Source organism: Salvelinus fontinalis, chromosome 24 (assembly GCF_029448725.1).
Source record: "Salvelinus fontinalis isolate EN_2023a chromosome 24, ASM2944872v1, whole genome shotgun sequence".
In the NCBI taxonomy this organism is placed as follows: Eukaryota; Metazoa; Chordata; class Actinopteri; order Salmoniformes; family Salmonidae; genus Salvelinus; species Salvelinus fontinalis.
The window spans coordinates 14,095,938-14,114,286 of NC_074688.1; the positions used below are offsets into that span (position 1 = coordinate 14,095,938).

Sequence of the window (18,349 nt, forward strand, 5' to 3'; positions counted from 1 at the left end):
GGGCCAGATAAACGACCCCCAGCGGAATAATTTAGTTTGAACAGCCAGGCTAAAGGACTAAGACTCCACAAGGTCTATTCCACACTGGCCCAACCAAGGGCACTTTCAAAACCGTAAAAAACGGGGAAGAAACATTAACATTCTTATTGGACAAAATCAGTTAGTCCCGCCTCCATTTACAACCCCTGTGCGGTTTTGTGCCTTCTGAACAACACGAACGTGTTTTGGTCACGTGGTTGCGGGGTGGGGTCAACAGGTAGGTGAGTAGCGTGAGCTTTTTCGTTTAAAGGGCAAAGTTGTTACTGCAGGTTGTCACTACTATTGTGTGCTCCCAAGACACATGGATTTCGATTTGGCTTCAGGTAATTCTTGATTTCATGAATCCTAATTGCATTCAACTCGTTCTACTCTAAAATATTGTCTGAACTACAGTAACCATTGCTCTATTGATTTGATGGTTATTAGTCTGATGCAAGCCAGATCTTTTCCTATTATTTGAGCTGATTGAATGTGCATTTCACACCTGTCAAACATTGCATTGAATTCTTCCAAAGACTGCCTTAGCTGAGACAATATATTGATGTTATTAATAACAGAAGGCAAATGTGACAAAAGGACATACTGATTAGCAATCTAACATGTCATGTCTCTTATTTCCCACAGCTGTAGGTAAAGGTGATCAGGTGAAAAAGGATGATGCCTCTGGCCAGGAACAGAACGCCCTCTTTGGATGGGGGAAGAAGAAGGACAAAGATGGGGATAAGGTAAGAAACATACTGTTACCATTACTTAAACCAGTTGCTTGATAAGTGTGTCAATTGTATTTCAGCCATCAATGGCAATTTGTGTGCAATTAATGCTGATACACACACTGCATACAAAGTATCCTGACTGTCTACCAACTTTCAGAGTGCATCCAAGGACAAAGACAAATAAAAGGACCGCAAGGACAGTGACAAATCGAAGGACCATAAGGAGGACAAAGACAAGTCTAAGGAACATAAGGACAAGAAACATGGTGACAAGAAGGACACCGGTCATAAGAAGAAAGACAAGAAGCCCAAAGAGCATAAGAACAAAGATGATGGGCATGGGTCCTCTTCTTCTTCCTCGTCCAGCAGCGATGAGGTAGTGTACATTTAGCCTTGATTTGTTAAGTGTTTTTTAATAAAAAAAAAAAAGTTTTATTATTCTTCCAAAGAATGTTCATGTATGACTGCTGTAGAATGTGGTCCAACAAGCCGTGTTGACAACCACCCCATTAGTTCAAGGGTTCCTTACTATAAACATGGGTAAGGCCATAGAGGCTGTAGAGGACATACCAGCTGTGGCAGTTTTATCAGGCTAAATGCCCTAGTTATGTACGAGTGGTTGGTGTTGTCATTTACAACACTTGAGACTCCGACCTTTTACTATCAAATGCGGTTCCTTGCACTTTATCAGCTAGTGAAACATAATTTTAGAAACGGCTATTTCCTTTTGCAGTCTTTATTCCTGCTGCATAGCTATCTGTTGTTGACAGGTACGTGGACAAGACAGTAAGACTCATCAGACCTTTTATAACCTCGGTCATGTCTTTTGTGCAAACTAGGCTGACGTAAAAGAGGAAATGGACATGAGTTACTAGGTGTGTCTGTGAAAACAGATCAGATAGGAGAGCAATAAAAAGGTGTTACCTGCCCTACAGTCACATATCAGGGCCTGACTGCATATTACACCCAAAACAAGTGTTTATTATTAGTACATGTAATGGTTCAGACTGGCACCTTGATATTGTCATAATTGCTTGGGTTTAATGGCTTATCTTTTATTAAATGTATGTCTTTTGTCATTTTAGGATGAAGGCAAGAAGAAGCATCACTGATTCTGTTGCTGTGAGGAGGTGCTACTGCCAGTTAACCCTGACCTCAATGTTTTCTACTGCAGTGTTGTTGCATGATATTTACTGTGTACCGTTCCTTGTAGTTCCTGATGTATATTTTGATGTGCCAGACTGTAAAGTAGTGTGTTTTACAACCGAACATTAAATAACACCACAACCAGGATTTATGGTGAATGTCAGACTTTTTTTCAGACATCTTTCCTCCCAAGTGAAAAGTCTAATGTCCACCAGAGGGAGGTGTTTTTCATTTAATATTTGTTAAATAGATTGAATACAATTGATTGGCAAACATTATGTTCAAGTGTTTTGATAAATTGTCCATTTCAAAAGATTTGAACTGCATTCTTTTGTTTATTTTAGCACAATTTATGGGAACACTCAATGTTCTTAGTTTGAAATTCTAAAGCATGAGGGAGGACAACTACTAATACCTAGGTGTCTGGTTAGACTGTAAACTCTCCTTCCAGACTCACATTAAGCATCTCCAAAATTAAATCTAGAATCGGCTTCTTATTTTGCAACAAAGCATCCTTCACCCATGCTGCCAAACATACCCTTGTAAAACTGACCATCCTACCAATCCTCGACTTTGGCGGGGGCTATTTTGTAAATGACATCAACACTCTACTCAGCAAATTGGATGCAGTCTATCACAGTGCCATCCATTTTGCTACCAAAGCCTCATATACTACCCACCACTGCAACCTGTACGCTCTCGTTGGCTGACCCTCGCTACATATTCGTTGCCAAATCCACTCGCTCCAGGTCATCTATAAGTATTTTCTAGGTAAAGCCCTGCCCAATCTCAGCTCACTGGTCACCATAGCAGCACGCGCTCCAGCAGGTATATCTCCCTGGTCACCCCCAAAGCTATTTCCTCCTTTGGATGCCTTTCCTCCAAGTTCTCTGCTGCCAATGACTGGAATGAACTGCAAAAATCACTGAAGCTGGAGACTCATATCTCCCTCACTAACTTGAAGCAACAGCTGTCAGAGCAGCTCACCGATCACTGCACCTGTACATAGCCCATCTGTAAACAGCCCATCCAACTACCTCATCCCCCATACTGTTATTTATTTTGCTCCTTTGCACCTCAGTATCTCTACTTGCACACTCATCTTCTGGAAATCTATCATTCCAGTGTTTAATTGCTATATTGTAATTATTTTGACACTATGGCCTATTTATTACCTTACCTCTCTTCTCCTACCTCATTTGCACACACTGTATATAGACTTTTATTGTATTATTGACTATATGTTTGTTTACTCCATGTGTAACTCTGTGTTGTTTGTGTCGCATGGCTTTGATTTATCTTGGCCAGGTCGCAGTTGTAAATGAGAACTTGTTCTCAACTGGTTAAATAAAGGTGAAAAAGTTATAAATCATATATGTGAAGATTAGACAAGGAATGGACTCCTAACCTGAATTGACCTAGTGAGCAGGTGCACTGGCCTGGAGTAAATGAATTCTACAAAAACTAGGAAAAGCAAAGCTGCACAAAATGCATGACACAGCAAAAGCCACGCAGTGTTTCCTTAACATGGCATCAATATTCAAGTGGATGTGAACTCTAACAGGGGTTGTCAGGAAAGAAGAATTAAAACATTTAACGTACATATCTTGCTCACATTCTTAATCTTTTATATCATGCGGAAAAAGAAAAATGGAGCGATTGTAAAATGTATCAATAATAAATTAGTGTCTTTGGATGCTGCCATTTCTGTATGGTAACTCCTCTATCACACTTGGCTCTATCCCTGTTGGGATGCATAGAAGGGGCGATGAACAGATGGACTGTATATCTTTCTAGTGAACTTGTCAGCAGAACTGTATGGTCGCGTTTCATTTATGCTTTCATGGTTTATGAAATGAACATGACAGTAGCTTCTAGTAAAAACAAAAAATGGTATGCTCACATGTACGGTGTCGGCTACTGTATACATTGTCACACTTGTATTTAAGAATAACTTGCGTGTTACTGCTTTCTCAAATCAGAAGGTAGTGACCAGGGGTGCTTTAAGATCTAGTATTCATAATATCTGATAACATACGCCAGGGTTCAATAAAATGGCGCCAGTATGTCAGAAATCAAACAATCTGAATGGCCTCCGGTACAAGTAGCTACTCCTTACGTTGCTCAAGTCAGGAGTGACAGACATATTCTTTGGAAACCCCTGCCAACAACCCCAGGCAGGATGGAAGAGCTGGTTGAAGCGCTGGGCCTTGTCACGCCTTCTCATCTCCTCTCATACATTTTTAATTACTCAACAGTCAGAACAGTTGAATAAGGGAAAAAGTTTTCATCAAATGTTTGTCTACAAAACCTTGACATATAAAAAAATCTGTTTTTATATCTAGATTTGGCCCAGGAGTGCTCAGGCTTTATGCCTGCAGTGTTTTTAGTGAAACACAGGGAGTATTTTGTGCTGAGCTGTGGTAAGATCACATTGTGTTCAAGAGAACACATTGACAGTTGCCTCCCTTTTGAGAGCTGCTGTTGTGTGTTGCTGGCTTTCTAATATGGGTGGTGGTGACAGAAAACTGTCAGCTTGAAAAACTAAACTGTGTTGGTTTGCTGTTACAGGCATGAAGAAAACACTTTTTTTGAAATTGAATTGAGCTTGTACTTTCTGAAAATCGTGTCACTTCTATAGAATTAAGATGTGCATGAAAGCTGGAGCAATCAATCAACCAAAACTTTCAATAAACCAGATAAATGGTAACCTGGCAAGTCCATAGTCTTTATCTACTTGATATCAGCTTTTACTCAGCACGTGCATTGCATGCATAATGCAGTACATCCGTATACATTGGAGCTGGCTTCAACCGTGCACTGCGGGATGCAGTTGCCCACCAAGCACATACAGTGGCTTTTTCTGTCACCAGAGGGGGGCATTACTACCTCTAGTCTAGACTGGCGTCACTGGTCTCCTGGCAACAGTACGGGCGAGTTCTCGATCAAGGTTCCAAATAGAATGCTGTATAGAAAAGGAGTGCATGTTTAGCATTGAGAACCATGGGCCTGCCTTGTACAAGAAGAAACAATTGCCCTCTAAGAAATGATAATGTTTCATGTCTTCTGTGAATTTGTATCTACTACAGCAAGACTGCCGACAATTTTCAGAACGTGCGTAATTGATTAAATTAAAAATACCAAGTGCTGTCAGCTGACAACATAGTGCGAGTGTGCGACCAACAAAAAAACAACACTGAAACGAAAAGAAAGGACGTCCAAGAAGAAGCAACGGTTTAGTGTGGTGTTAGACTATGATGAGATGCAACTCTATTCATGTATGTTGTTTCGAGAGACCGTTACTTTCCATCAAATAAACGGTGAAATAACGATTTATTCAATCAAGAAGCCACACAAAACGACTTGCCAAGTACTTACGAACCATGATTAAATTCCATAATTCGGACCTATGGATTGCTTGGCTGGTTTTATTTTGCATGGAAGGTAAGACATTTATTACTTTAAAAAGTTTGTAGGCCTAGCTACTTGTGTGACATTAAACGGTCCCTCTCACCGTAATACCACGAAGAAGAAAAAATATGATGGAAAAAATAATTGACCATAATTTATTATTTTTAACAAATAAGATTGGCCTACCCAACCATTTTTACATGAGCTGTTTTATTATATCAATGTGATCACGAGGACATTATTGGGATACAATATTTCATTTGTGTTATCTATCATTGTAATATAGGTGAATTTGGAATTACAATTGTGCCATGGAAACAACCTCGCCAAGAGCGCATGCCATGCTTGATCCGTCCCTTAATATTTGAATCTCTCTGTAAACCTCCTCCATTCCAGCACAATCTAAAGCAATTATTTAGAATTACTTTGTTTAAATATGTTTTCCCATATCGCATGAAAATCACTTTTGATTGCTTTCATATGCACACGATGGGCGTTTATGGAACATCGGACAGAGAGCGCAAATCTGTATTCTCTTTTATAGTCAATGCCGTGGATACGGACTGAAACATGTAGTGGAACATTCAGTGTTGGTCTGAGATAGAAACGAAGGTCCATCCAGACGGCAAAGGGGTGCAACCGATAATCCGCGCGATTAGGAAGAGCACTCGATTCCCTGTGACGACGCACCTTGGCCGCCTTTTCGTTGTAGCTGTTCAAGTACAACCTCATAAGAAGTTTTCAGAATATAGATGGGAACTAGGTGAGGGTAGACGACAATAATATACAAAGCTAATGATTCATATTTAAGTCATCTTTATATTACAACAAAGTATGTCCAGAGCAAGTTGAAATGGCCAATGTTTGTGGAATATTTTCCCAACATGAACCTGCACCCTCTGGATTCTGTCTCACATGTTTGTGTATCACAGAGAAGTGTCACTGTGAATTCTGGTTTGAGTCTACTCGTGTAATCAGTGTCTCACTTTATCTGCTCTGTGATCCAGTGGAAAATGCAAGAGTTCAAAGGATGAGGTGCAGCAGTTCTCCCTTGTACTCCAAAGAGATGACTGCAGTGGTTCATACTGTACAATGTATCCAAAGAAGACGCATAACTGAACATAAATTGTCAATTTACTTTTGAAATATGTTCTCTATCGATCTAGGTGTTTGTCTCTATACTGTAAACTGGCAATAGATTTCTTCTCGTTTCTACTGTATATTGATATTGACCTTCCCTGGGTGCAATGTGCATCTCAGGAATCATCACTCATTGATGTGAATTGTTCCGATCAACTCATGATCAACTTCCTGAGTTACGTCTCTAGTGTGGTAAAGCTAGGTCTGTTGATATGTGTAGCCTTCCCTCTCTTCACTAGAAGAGGGGGTGAAACAGGGATCAGACCAACACGCAGCGTAGCCAGTGCTCAACATGTTTAATACGAACAATAAACGTGAACACTTAACAAATACAAAATAATAAATGTGGCAAACCGATACAGTCCTAGCTGGTGCAGAGAAAACACAGAGACATGAAACAACCACCCACAAAATCCCAACACAAAACAAGCCACCTATATATGATTCTCAATCAGGGACAACGATTGACAGCTGCCTCTGATTGAGAACCATATTAGGCTGAACACAGAAACAGACAAACTAGACACACAACATAGAATGCCCACCCAGCTCACGTCCTGACCAACACTAAAACAAGCAAAACACATAAGCACTATGGTCAGGACGTGACAATATGGTACTACTGGTTTGTTTGAGTAAAGTGTTGGGGTGAAGAGGAGAGATACAGTGCACTCTATTGGCCCGTGTTACTTCAGGGTCAATTTACACTGGCCACAAACTGGTTGAATCAATATTGTTTCCATGTCATTTCAATGTTGAACCAATGTGGAATAGACATTGAATTGACATCTGTGTCAAGTGGGTTGCCTCCCTGTGCTGTGCTGTGGTCTCTCTTTAGCTGACTGTGGCCGTTAGTTTTCGCTAGAACTCCCCTGTGTCTGGAAGAATGCGTGTCACAAGGGAACTCTCTCCACACAAGTGATGCCGGACAGTCCCCTTTACACTGTCGAGTTCACTGAACGTCCCTTCAAACTGTCAGCCTTAGTTGGAAAAAAAGCCTGTCTTCAAGCAAAGCCTTCATACATAATGTTGCATTCCTGTCAATTAGCTAAGGCCAGGCAGACCAAGTACAGACATTTAGATACATGCAAAGCATAAAGTTATGCAGAAAAAGTTTGATGTTAAAAAATACTTTTCCAGAGCTGGTTCAAGGGACTTTTAAAAGGAAAGAATAAATGGCGGATTGGTTCTGCTTGTGAAATGATGCCCAGGGCAATACCCACAGTGTGTCTCTCCGTGGCCGGCTCTAAAGATTTCACCAGATAGCTGGAGGGCTGGAGAACCAATCCGGCATGCTGATCAATTCTGCAAATGTAATGTATCTGAAGTGGTGTCCCTGAACTTTTCAACTAGTTGCCTTTTAAATTGCCTGGTTCCACTAGTGCCCCAATGTAGTGGCTTCTCGTTTGAAGTTCTCCACACCCCATGAGTTAAATGCTGTGTTGGGAAGATGAGGAGTCGGCCTAGGCGAAACATGCAATGAAAAAACTCATAATAGCAGTAAGGTACTTTTATTTGCATCAATTTAAACCAGATTTCTTGGCAAAAAGAGTTTCTCCGCAGGTACTGTAAGCTTTAACCATCCAGATATCAACAGGCTTTCTAAAATACCAGAACCCAAGCAAAAGTAGGGGTGTTAACTGGGTGTCTTGGCTGAATTCCCTAAGCTGCCATGGCCAGTTTCCTCTACACTGTGACTCTTACCCAAGTCGCTGTGGTAATTTAGAATAAGTTCAATCAACTTACCTTCCAAAATCAAGGTAAACAAATAGAACAGACCTGAGCAGAGAAATACAACTGACACGGCAGAGGTATCCCTGACAAGAAAAGCACTCAGGGAAGAGAGCTGGGAAAGCAGTGCTCAGTGATGCAAAACAAACTGTCTCTGTAATCATCTGTGATCCTTCATGATGAGTCTCCCTTCTAAATGATATTGAATATATGATTTCAATAATCAAGTACGATTTATATTTTAAATATGTGCTCACATAATTTGTGTTCCTTTTTCCCCACTAAAAAGGAGCAGCTGGAATGTGTGTAGGACAGATGGACGTTTCCACCTCGATTATTTTAAAGCTAAAAATAGCTTCTCAAAAATTGAAAAGACCTTTGGGACTGCTTGAAAAGTTCATGTGCATGAGCGACAGAGACGAGCTAGGAGGACGAGCCTTCAAAAGAATGCTGTGATAGCTGGTTCTGGGGAAATGTATGAATTAATGATGGAGATATTTGAGAGAGAGAGAGAAAGCACTGGCAGACAGTTGCCTGCTTAGGACTTTACTAACAGTACCCAAAAGAGAAGCTTGCGGCGGTTGAGCCGAGTTCATGCCCAAACACCTCGGTCCAATGTGTGGTCATGGCTGTTTGGGATTCGGGGGTTTGGTAGCCTAGCTGTTAAGAGCATTGGGCAAGTAACCGAAAGGTCGCTGGTTTGAATCCTCAAGCTGACAAGGATAAAAATCTGCCGATGTGCCCTTGAGCAAGGCACTTAACTCTAATTGCTCCTGTAAGTCTTTCTGGATAAGAGCGTCTGCTAAATAACCAAAATGTAAATCTCCTTAATGTCATCAAACCGAGCTGGGATTAAGAATACACACACTTCTATTGGCCAGATATAGATATGAGAGAGTTTGTGTCAGAAAGGCAGTGGAATCGAACCCTTTCCCGAGACGGCATGTGTGTTCTGAAGGTTGCGGCTCTAACCACTAGGCTGCATGCGTACGGTATGAGCGTCCGTCCACAACTTCCTGTTTGGACACTGTTTTGGGAGTGAGGTGAGGGACGCGTTTGTGGTTCACACACTAACTTGTCTAATGTGGATTCCCTGTCCCCTTGCGTTGTCGTCCTGTAGTAGCATCCAGAGAATGCCCTCAACTTGCCCTTTTAGATTTTCAGCTTCAGTGGCTTGAAATTTGATGGCATTGCAAGGGAGTGTTCGAGAAATGTCCCGTGTCCATCTATCTGTAGTCAGTCTTGTGCCGTGCTTTGTAAAAATTGCTATTTTAGTGCTGTACCTTGGTTCATCATTTCTAACACCAACGTAAAATCTAAAGCTTACATGCCAAGCATTTAAAGCCTATCATGAAACTTCCCAGGTGCATTTCTTATTCAGAACATTTAAACCTACAACACCCATAAGACACCTTGCCTCCTTGTGCGTTAGCCTATCATAATCCTCCAACAGTGTCTGATAGAGGATTGCTATATATCAGGGCGAGTTATATCAAGGATTGTTTGTTTAGAAACCGAGGGGTCAGGGGAATCAATGGGTCAGAAGGTCGAGTAGTGTGTAGTGTGCTCTAATTCCCTTGGCATGGCAGTGAGTGAGCATCCCAGAGGTTTAATGCTCTCCTGCCCCGGTATGACCACATAGCTGCTGTAATCCACCTCACATACTGGCCACCAACCAGCATCACTTTCTAAAATGCATAGTGTCTGCATGTGAGCTTTTTCTCAGGTACAAGGATTCATTCAAACTCAAACGTGAGTTTATTCGAATACACATTGCTACCATGAAATCCAAATCATCATAACCCTATAGACTAGAGGGAATAGAGACATGACCGCTTGAACCTGGTAGAGCTGACGATTGGAGGTTATGCCCCTGACCATAGTAATGGCTTCCAATTTCGAGAGGGATTTGATGTGGTTGAAGGCTATTCTGTCTGTGATAAAACCACTCAATATTACACGGCTCGAGTGAAAACAGGAAGCCCAGGAAAGCGTCTTGACCAGATAATTGCCATTCTCAATACATGGAGGATAATTCATATTCTTCTGAATGTCATTTAGAAAAATTGCACATAGTTGCACCCAGCGTGTCGTCTGGCGCTCTGTGATGGTGACTTCCGCGTTTCATCCCTCGAGGTATGGTTACGGACCTCCGTTAATAGCTTTCATGTGCCTGGGAAATCTACTTTCACTTTAGTATATTCAGTGTGCCAGCGTGAGGTGTGCAAAATTCAAATGCTTTGAAAAGGGTTTTCTGTTTATTGGCATTTCAATGTTAGAAGCTTTTAAATGTTAAGGGAGGTGGTGTGCTCTCACTGATGGCTGTTTGGCTGTATGTGATGCAGCCAGCGGCTAGTGTATGTTGTCTTTTTTCTCCAGAAAACCCAACTCAGGGGACACTGTAGGTCAACGTCAGTCAAGTGCCACTGCACTACAAAATGCCTTGTTTGTCAAGATAAATATCACTTTTAAACCTCTGGAACCGGTCGTTCTATTGCAATTTCATGATGTTCCTCTGACATTAAACACAATTAATAGATATTTATACATTTCAAATTTGTCACGTTCCTGACCTGATTTTCCTTTGTTTAACTTTGTTTAGTTGGTCAGGACGTGAGCTGGGTGGGTAGTCTATGTTATGTGTTTCTATGTTGTGTTAAATGTGTTGCCTGATATGGTTCTCAATTAGGGGCAGGTGTTTGACGTTTTCCTCTGATTGAGAATCATATTAAGGTAGGCTGTTCTCACTGTTTGTTTGTGGGTGATTGTCTTCCGTGTCAGTGTTAGTACCACACGGGACTATTTCATTTTGTTTAGTCTGTTCGTGCGTTCTTCGTGTTTATGTAAGTTCACATGTTCAGGTCTGTTGACGTCGTTTGTTGTTTTGTTAGTTTGTAAATTGTTTCGTTTCGTATTCGTTATTAAAATCATTATGTCTACACACCTCGCTGCGTTTTGCTCCGATCCATGCTCCTCCTCGTCTGAGGAGGAGAACGACTTCGACGAACGATACAGAATCACCCACCAACAAAGGATCAAGCAGCGGGGTAACGGGCAGCAGCGACAGCAGCAGCGATCGCAGGATTTCTGGACATGGGAGAAAATACTGGACGGTAAAGGACCATGGGCAAAACCTGGAGAATATCGCCACCCTCGTGAAGAGCTGGAGGCAGCTAAAGCCGAGAGGCGGCGGTATGAGGAGGCAGCACGGAAGCAGGAGCAAAAGCTGGATTACACTACGTGGGAGGAGATCGACAGGCGGGCGATCGACCCAGGGAGAATGCCGGAGCCCGCCTGGGATTCTCTGGCACAGTGTGAGGAGGGATACCGGCGAATGGAGGCAGCACAACGACGTGGTAGGAAGCCTGTGAGTCAAGCCCAAAAATGTCTTGGGGGGAGGGGGGGTGGCTAAAGGGTAGTGTGGCGAAGGCAGGTAGGAGACCTGCGCCAACTTCCCGATCTTACCGTGGAGAGCGAGAGTACGGGCAGACACCGTGTTATGCGGTAGAGCGCACGGTGTCTCCTGTACGTGTGCATAGCCCGGTGCGGGTTATTCCACCTCCCCGCACTGGCAGGGCTATATTGAGCATTGAGCCAAGTGCCATGAAGCCGGCTCAACATATCTGGCCTCCAGTACGTCTCCTTGGGCCGGTGTACATGGCACCAGCCTTACGCATGGTGTCCCCGGTTCGCCAACACAGCCCAGTGCGGGTTATTCCACCTCCCCGCACTGGTCGGGCTACGGGGAGCATACAACCAGGTAAGGTTGGGCAGGCTCAGTGCTCAAGGGAGCCAGTACACCTGCATGGTCCGGTATATCCGGCGCCACCTCCCCGCCCCAGCCCAGTACCACCAGTGCCTACACCACGCACCAGGCTTCCTGTGCGTCTCCAGAGCCCTGTTCCTCCTCCACGCACTAGCCTTATGGTGCGTGTCTTCAGCCCGGTACCACCAGTTCCGGCACCACGCACCAAGCCTCCTGTGTGTCTCCAGAGCCCTGTTCCTCCTCCACGCACTAGCCCCGTGGTGCGTGTCTCCAGCCCAGTACCTCCAGTTCCGGCACCACGCACCAAGCCTCCTGTGAGCCTCCAGAGTCCTGTGCGTCCTGTTGTTGCTCCCCGCACTACCTGAAGGTGCGTGTCCTTAGCCCGGTACCTCCAGTTCCGGCACCACGCACCAGGCCTACAGTGCGCCTCAGCCGGCCAGAGTCTGCCGTCTGCCCAGCGGCGCCTGAACTGCCCGTCTGCCCAACGCCGTCTCAGCTGTCCGTCTGCCAAGCGCCGCCTGAACTGCCTGTCTGTCCTGAGCCTTCAAAGCCGCCCGTCTGTACTGAGCCTTCAAAGCCGCCCGTCTGTACTGAGCCTTCAAAGCCGCCCATCTGTACTGAGCCTTCAAAGCCGCCCATCTGTACTGAGCCTTCAAAGCCGCCCGTCTGTACTGAGCCTTCAAAGCCGCCCGTCTGTCCTGAGCCTTCAAAGCCGCCCGTCTGTCCTGAGCCTTCAGAGCCGTCCGCCAGACAGGAGCCGCTAGAGCCTTCTGCCAGACAGGAGCCGCTAGAGCCTTTCGCCAGACATGAGCCGCTAGAGCCTTCCGCCAGACAGGAGCAGCCAGAGCCGCCAGCCAGCCATGAGCAGCCAGAGCCGCCAGCCAGCCATGAGCAGCCAGAGCCGCCAGCCAGCCATGAGCAGCCAGAGCCGCCAGCCAGCCATGAGCGGCCAGAGCCGTCAGCCAGCCATGAGCAGCCAGAGCCGTCAGCCAGCCATGAGCAGCCAGAGCCGTCAGCCAGCCATGAGCTGCCCCTCAGTCCGGAGCTGCCCCTCAGTCCGGAGCTGCCCCTCAGTCCGGAGCTGCCCCTCAGTCCGGTGTTGCCCCTCATTCCAGTGTTGCCCTTCATTCCGGTGTTGCCCCTTAGTCCGGTGCTGCCCCTTAATCGAGTGGGGTTAATTTGGAGGGTGGCCATTTGGAGGAGGCTACGGAAGCGGGGATTGACTATGGTAGGGTGGGGACCACGTCCGGAGCCGGAGCCGCAACCGTGGACAGATGCCCACCCAGACCCTCCCCTTGAGGTTCAGTTTTGCGGCCGCATCTTGGGGGGGGGGGGGGGGGGGGGTACTGTCACGTTCCTGACCTAATTTTCCTTTGTTTAACTTTGTTTAGTTGGTCAGGACGTGAGCTGGGTGGGTAGTCATGTTATGTGTTTCTATGTTGGGTTAAATGTGTTGCCTGATATGGTTCTCAATTAGGGGCAGGTATTTGACGTTTTCCTCTGATTGAGAACCATATTAAGGTAGGCTGTTCTCACTGTTTGTTTGTGGGTGATTGTCTTCCTTGTCAGTGTTAGTACCACACGGGACTGTTTTGTTTAGTCTGTTCGTGCGTTCTTCGTGTTTATGTAAGTTCACATGTTCAGGTCTGTTGACGTCGTTTGTTGTTTTGTTAGTTTGTAAATTGTTTCGTTTCGTATTCGTTATTAAAATCATTATGTCTACACACCTCGCTGCGTTTTGCTCCGATCCATGCTCCTCCTCGTCTGAGGAGGAGAACGACTTCGACGAACGTTACAAAATTCGTATTAGATTAGATTAAACATAACACCACTATTTTTTTTTTTATGTTGCTGTGATTTTCTGATGCTTAGTTTGAAGGAAATCTGTAAAGGAATCATCCAGAGAGATCTTCAGAGAAGCAGCAGAATAGAGAGGCACTCTACTGCATTAAACATGCCACCAGCTTTTCACAGCCATAGGTAATTCATAACCTGACTGGGTGTTATGCCTCTCTCTCTGCTTAGCCCCATATCTTATGATAAGCCTTACGAATCAATGCATTTGTCAAAATAAATGGTGTAGCTTTGATGTAGTGCTTCATAAAGCCATCAATTCGCATGCTTCTGCCTAAGAAGATGTATGTTTCCTAACCTAGAACTGAAGAATATATCTTTAAAAGATCTCAGAATATGTATACAGCTCAGGTTCAGTGTAGTTCTTCAAATTCAAACTAAACATGAATTAGGTTGTAGCTAAGTGATAGACAGCGACTAGCAACGGTATATTTAGCATGCTGTATAAATTTATTACATGATATTTTACTTCTCCACCAGAGGACAGCCAGGTTAATGTGTGCTGAGTGTCTGAATTGATCCCTAATGGTGTGTTGTCTACACAAAGTTTTCACAAGTTCCCTTTCCTCACCCACTTAAACACGAGCCAAAATGGCTTCCCTAGGCTGAGCAACATTACTAGAGTAGGAATGAACACGTCAGGTCTGATACGTGTCAGAACAGCGCAGTGATGCTCGTTCGTCAAATTTCTGCCCTGCTACAGCTGCCCCGGTCAACTGTAAGTGCTGTTATTGTGAAGTGGCAGGCCACAAAAGCTCACAGAACGGGACCGCAGAGTGCTGAAGCACGTAGTGTGTAAAAAATAATCTGTCCTCGGTTGCTACACTCATTACCGAGTTCCAAACTGCCCCAGGAAGCAACGTCAGCACAAGAATTGTTCATTGGGAGCTTCATGAAATGGGTTTCCATGTCCGAGCAGCCGCACACATGCCTAAGATCACAATACGCAATGCCAAGCGTCGGCTGGAGTGGTGTAAAACTCGCCGCCATTGGAATCTGGAGGAGTGGAAGCATGTTCTCTGGAGTGATGTATCACTCTTCACCATCTGGCAGTTCGATGGACGAATCTGGGTTTGGCTGTTGCCAGGAGAACGCTACCTGCCCCAATGTATAGTGCCAACTGTAAATTTTGGTGGAGGAGTAATAATGTTCTGGGGCTGTTTTCCATGGTTCTGGGTAGGCTGCTTCGTTCCAGTGAAGGGAAATCTTAACGCTACAGCATACAATGACATTCTAGACGATTCTGTGCTTCCAACTTTGTGGCAGCAGTTTGGGAAAGGACCTTTCCTGTTTCAGCATGACAATGCCCCCGTGCACAAAGTGAGGTCCATACAGAAATAGTTTGTCGAGATCGGTGTGGAAGAATTTGACTGGCCTGCACAGAGCCCTGACCACAACCTCATCAAGCACCTTTGACATGAATTGTAACCGACTGCGAGCCAGGCCTAATCACCCAACATCAGTGCCCGACTTAACTAATGCTCTTGTGGCTGAATGGAAGAAATTCCCCGCAGCAATGTTCCAACATCTAGTGGAAAGCCTTCCCAGAAGAGTGTAGGCTGTTATGGCAGCAAAGGGGGGACCAACTCCATATTAATGCCAATGAGTTTGGTATGAGGTGTCCACATACTTTTGGTCATGTAGTGTATCTATCAGCTGTAATATTAGTTGTGTCACAAATCCCTGGTCCAGTGGTGTGTTACCTATTAGTGTGTGTTATCCCACAGCAGAAAGGATTTATATTCAGGCTATTTGAGGGGCTTTAAGCTAACGTGGGGCGTAATGGAATAGCCGCGGTGCGCAAGTAACACATGGTCGCAAGACAATGTGTAAAATATTAAAGTGCTCCTCTGTTTATTTGCCTCAAATCGTTCGCTAAGACAGGCTTTTCGGCAGATTACAACCCTCAGTTCCCCATGCAGTGATTTATAGATTATAGATAGCTTTGGGTTTTTGTATTCACGAGACTCAGTGGACAGTAAGCCTCTTTGGCCCTACCTCACGTGAACTAATTATCACCTCTCTCTACCTCCCTTCTTGTTCTCCTCTTTCCCTCCATCTCTCATCTTTTCTCTCCAGCCTCTCATCATCCCTCGGTCTGCTCTGCCCTCATCCCACCACCATCATTTCTCTTTTTCCTCCTTCTATTGTCACCCTGCCTGCTCCTTCCCTCTCCTCCCTCTGAGCCATAGTTCACTCCTCTTCTGTGGATCCAGAGCAAAAATGCATCACAATGTTATGTCCGTGGGAATGAGCTAATGACTAGAGTTGAAAAGGTCTTTGGTTTGAATCCCTGGTCCTGCGTGCTGTCTGTATAGGTCCTCTGTGGTTATTTTTCAGTTGTCCAATATGCAATACACAGTGTGAACAATGCAATTAACATCAATCTAGTCAATTGGGGTAATTAGCCATGCACAATTAAGACTATCCCTGCATGTTATCACAACTGTAATTATCCCAAACCAACAATAACCATGCAATTACAATGTTGTCCCATCTTGCAATGTCAACACGGAGAGTCATTCCTCTGTTACATTACATTTACATTTAAGTCATTTAGCAGACGCTCTTATCCAGAGCGACTTACAAATTGGTGCATTCACCTTATGATATCCAGTGGAACAACCACTTTACAATAGTGCATCTAACTCTTTTAAGGGGGGGGGGGGGGGGGGGGGGGGGTTAGAAAGGATTACTTTATCCTATCCTAGGTATTCCTTAAAGAGGTGGGGTTTCAGGTGTCTCCGGAAGGTGGTGATTGACTCCGCTGTCCTGGCGTCGTAAGGGAGTTTGTTCCACCATTGGGGTGCCAGAGCAGCGAACAGTTTTGACTGGGCTGAGCGGGAACTGTACTTCCTCAGAGGTAGGGAGGCGAGCAGGCCAGAGGTGGATAAGCTCTGTTGATAGATATCGGAGGGAGTGTGTGTATCCCATCATGCATCATAACTGAGATGTCCCCTCTCCTTTTTAAAAGAGAACGGGTGTGCCCCAGTAATCTCTCCTTCTTCCTAGTGTGCACTCATTCACTACTGCCCACAAACTTAAAAGCATTGGATTGGTGTGGGAATGAATATTCATATATCTGTCATTTCCTTTCAAATCTACAAAGGGAATTTAGCAATTATTCTACTTCATATTCATCATCTCCAGCACCACCCCTACTAATTGGTTGATGATGTCATTGGAAATGTATCTTCCTCTATCTGTTTTTACCACACAACATAGAAACGCACCATTGTCACATATGTTGATGTTGGGTTAGTGCTGTAGATGGCGAATATGAAGTTGAACAATTTTGAAAGGTCCCTTTAAGTGCACAAGAAAGTACAGATTATTGGAACACAACCAACATCCTCATTTAGTACCTAGAGAGGAAGGCCTGTTCAGGTTCGTGGCCCATAATCAGTGAGTGAATAACAAGTGATCAATCAACCTCCCATGTGCGTACAAGGCTGACATTTTCCCTTTAAAAATAACATGGGTATTTCATTACACTCTCCTGATGTAAAAAATTAAAAACATTGTTGAGTCTGAGCTTGTTCTGAGCAGGGTTTTCAATACATTGGAAGTTTGCGTCAGCTGTCCTATTGCAATTGCCTATTGACTTTTAGCTGTGACTAAAGCTTCAGGAGAGGGGTGGGTGGTGGGTGCAGAAAGCGATGGCTTCGCTATTAGAGGGAACATAATAGAAAATTGAGTTCAGTTGAAAACGGCAGAGAGCCCCATTGAGCCAACCGTCATTTTACTCCCACAGCCACAGGAGATGCTATTTTCAAATGTTAAAAATGGCGCCAGGATAAAAGGGTAAACGTTCGTTCAACCCAGCTATAACTGATTATATGGCTATGCGTGGCAAAATTACTGCAATTTTAATGAATCCTTGTTTAACAGTCAGATGAAAAATGCATTACACATTGGTATGCAGATGAGCTCGTGTGATACTGTGTTATAGTCATAGTTAATAAACCGTTAAAGGGGAGTTGGTTTTAGCTCAGGAATAAACTGCATACTTCCCTTTTGTTGTCTGACAGACACTCCTCAGGAGAGACCAGTTGATTGTAGATAGAGGTCAAAGTGAATCCTTTAGAAATGCATACATGGTTGAGTCACCCACCGAAGCACATTTCACACACGACTGCACAGCATGGTAAGGGCTGTACTGCCTCTCTGCCTCTATCTTGAGGAGAGTCAGTCAGTCAGTGTACTGGCACAGTGCAGCAGGATTACAAAGGAAGGAACTACAACACTTTGCTTGAGCTTCCTCTATCCACTCTACTTTCCTCCTTTGTGGTAACAGACTTGGGTTGAAATACTAATACTAATACTGAAATAACTTCAAATACTTTAGCTGGGTGTCATTGAGCTTGCCTTTTTGCAAAGGAACCAATATAATAGCTTCGAAACGGCAAGCCCTGTGCCCATCTGGTACTCCAGGCAGGCTAAAGCAAACTCGAAACGTGTTTGAATTATTTCAAATGGTGTTTGAACCCAGTTCTGTCGTGGTATTGGAAAAACAACTCTAAGTAAACATCTGGAGCGTACCACCATG

At 44.3% G+C, this 18,349-nt stretch overlaps 1 protein-coding gene and 1 long non-coding RNA gene across 3 annotated transcripts in view; both read left to right on the forward strand.

Moving 5' to 3' along the window:
* Positions 1-272: 272 nt before the first annotated feature.
* LOC129822639 (uncharacterized) lies at positions 273-2,163 on the forward strand. Its single transcript, XR_008754499.1, has 4 exons — positions 273-362; positions 664-764; positions 910-1,128; positions 1,838-2,163. It is a non-coding gene; the product is annotated as an uncharacterized LOC129822639 (long non-coding RNA).
* A 2,624-nt stretch (positions 2,164-4,787) lies between these two features.
* Positions 4,788-18,349, forward strand: part of LOC129821994 (immunoglobulin superfamily member 11-like) — a 106,033-nt gene continuing 92,471 nt past the window's right edge. Inside the window, exon 1 of one of the 2 annotated variants that reach the window (XM_055879804.1) lies at positions 4,788-5,342. In XM_055879804.1, coding sequence (XP_055735779.1) covers positions 5,282-5,342 — 61 coding nt within the window. In that variant the 5' untranslated portion in view covers positions 4,788-5,281. The remainder of the gene's footprint in view (positions 5,343-18,349) is intronic. The other variant, XM_055879803.1, reaches the window with a different exon arrangement.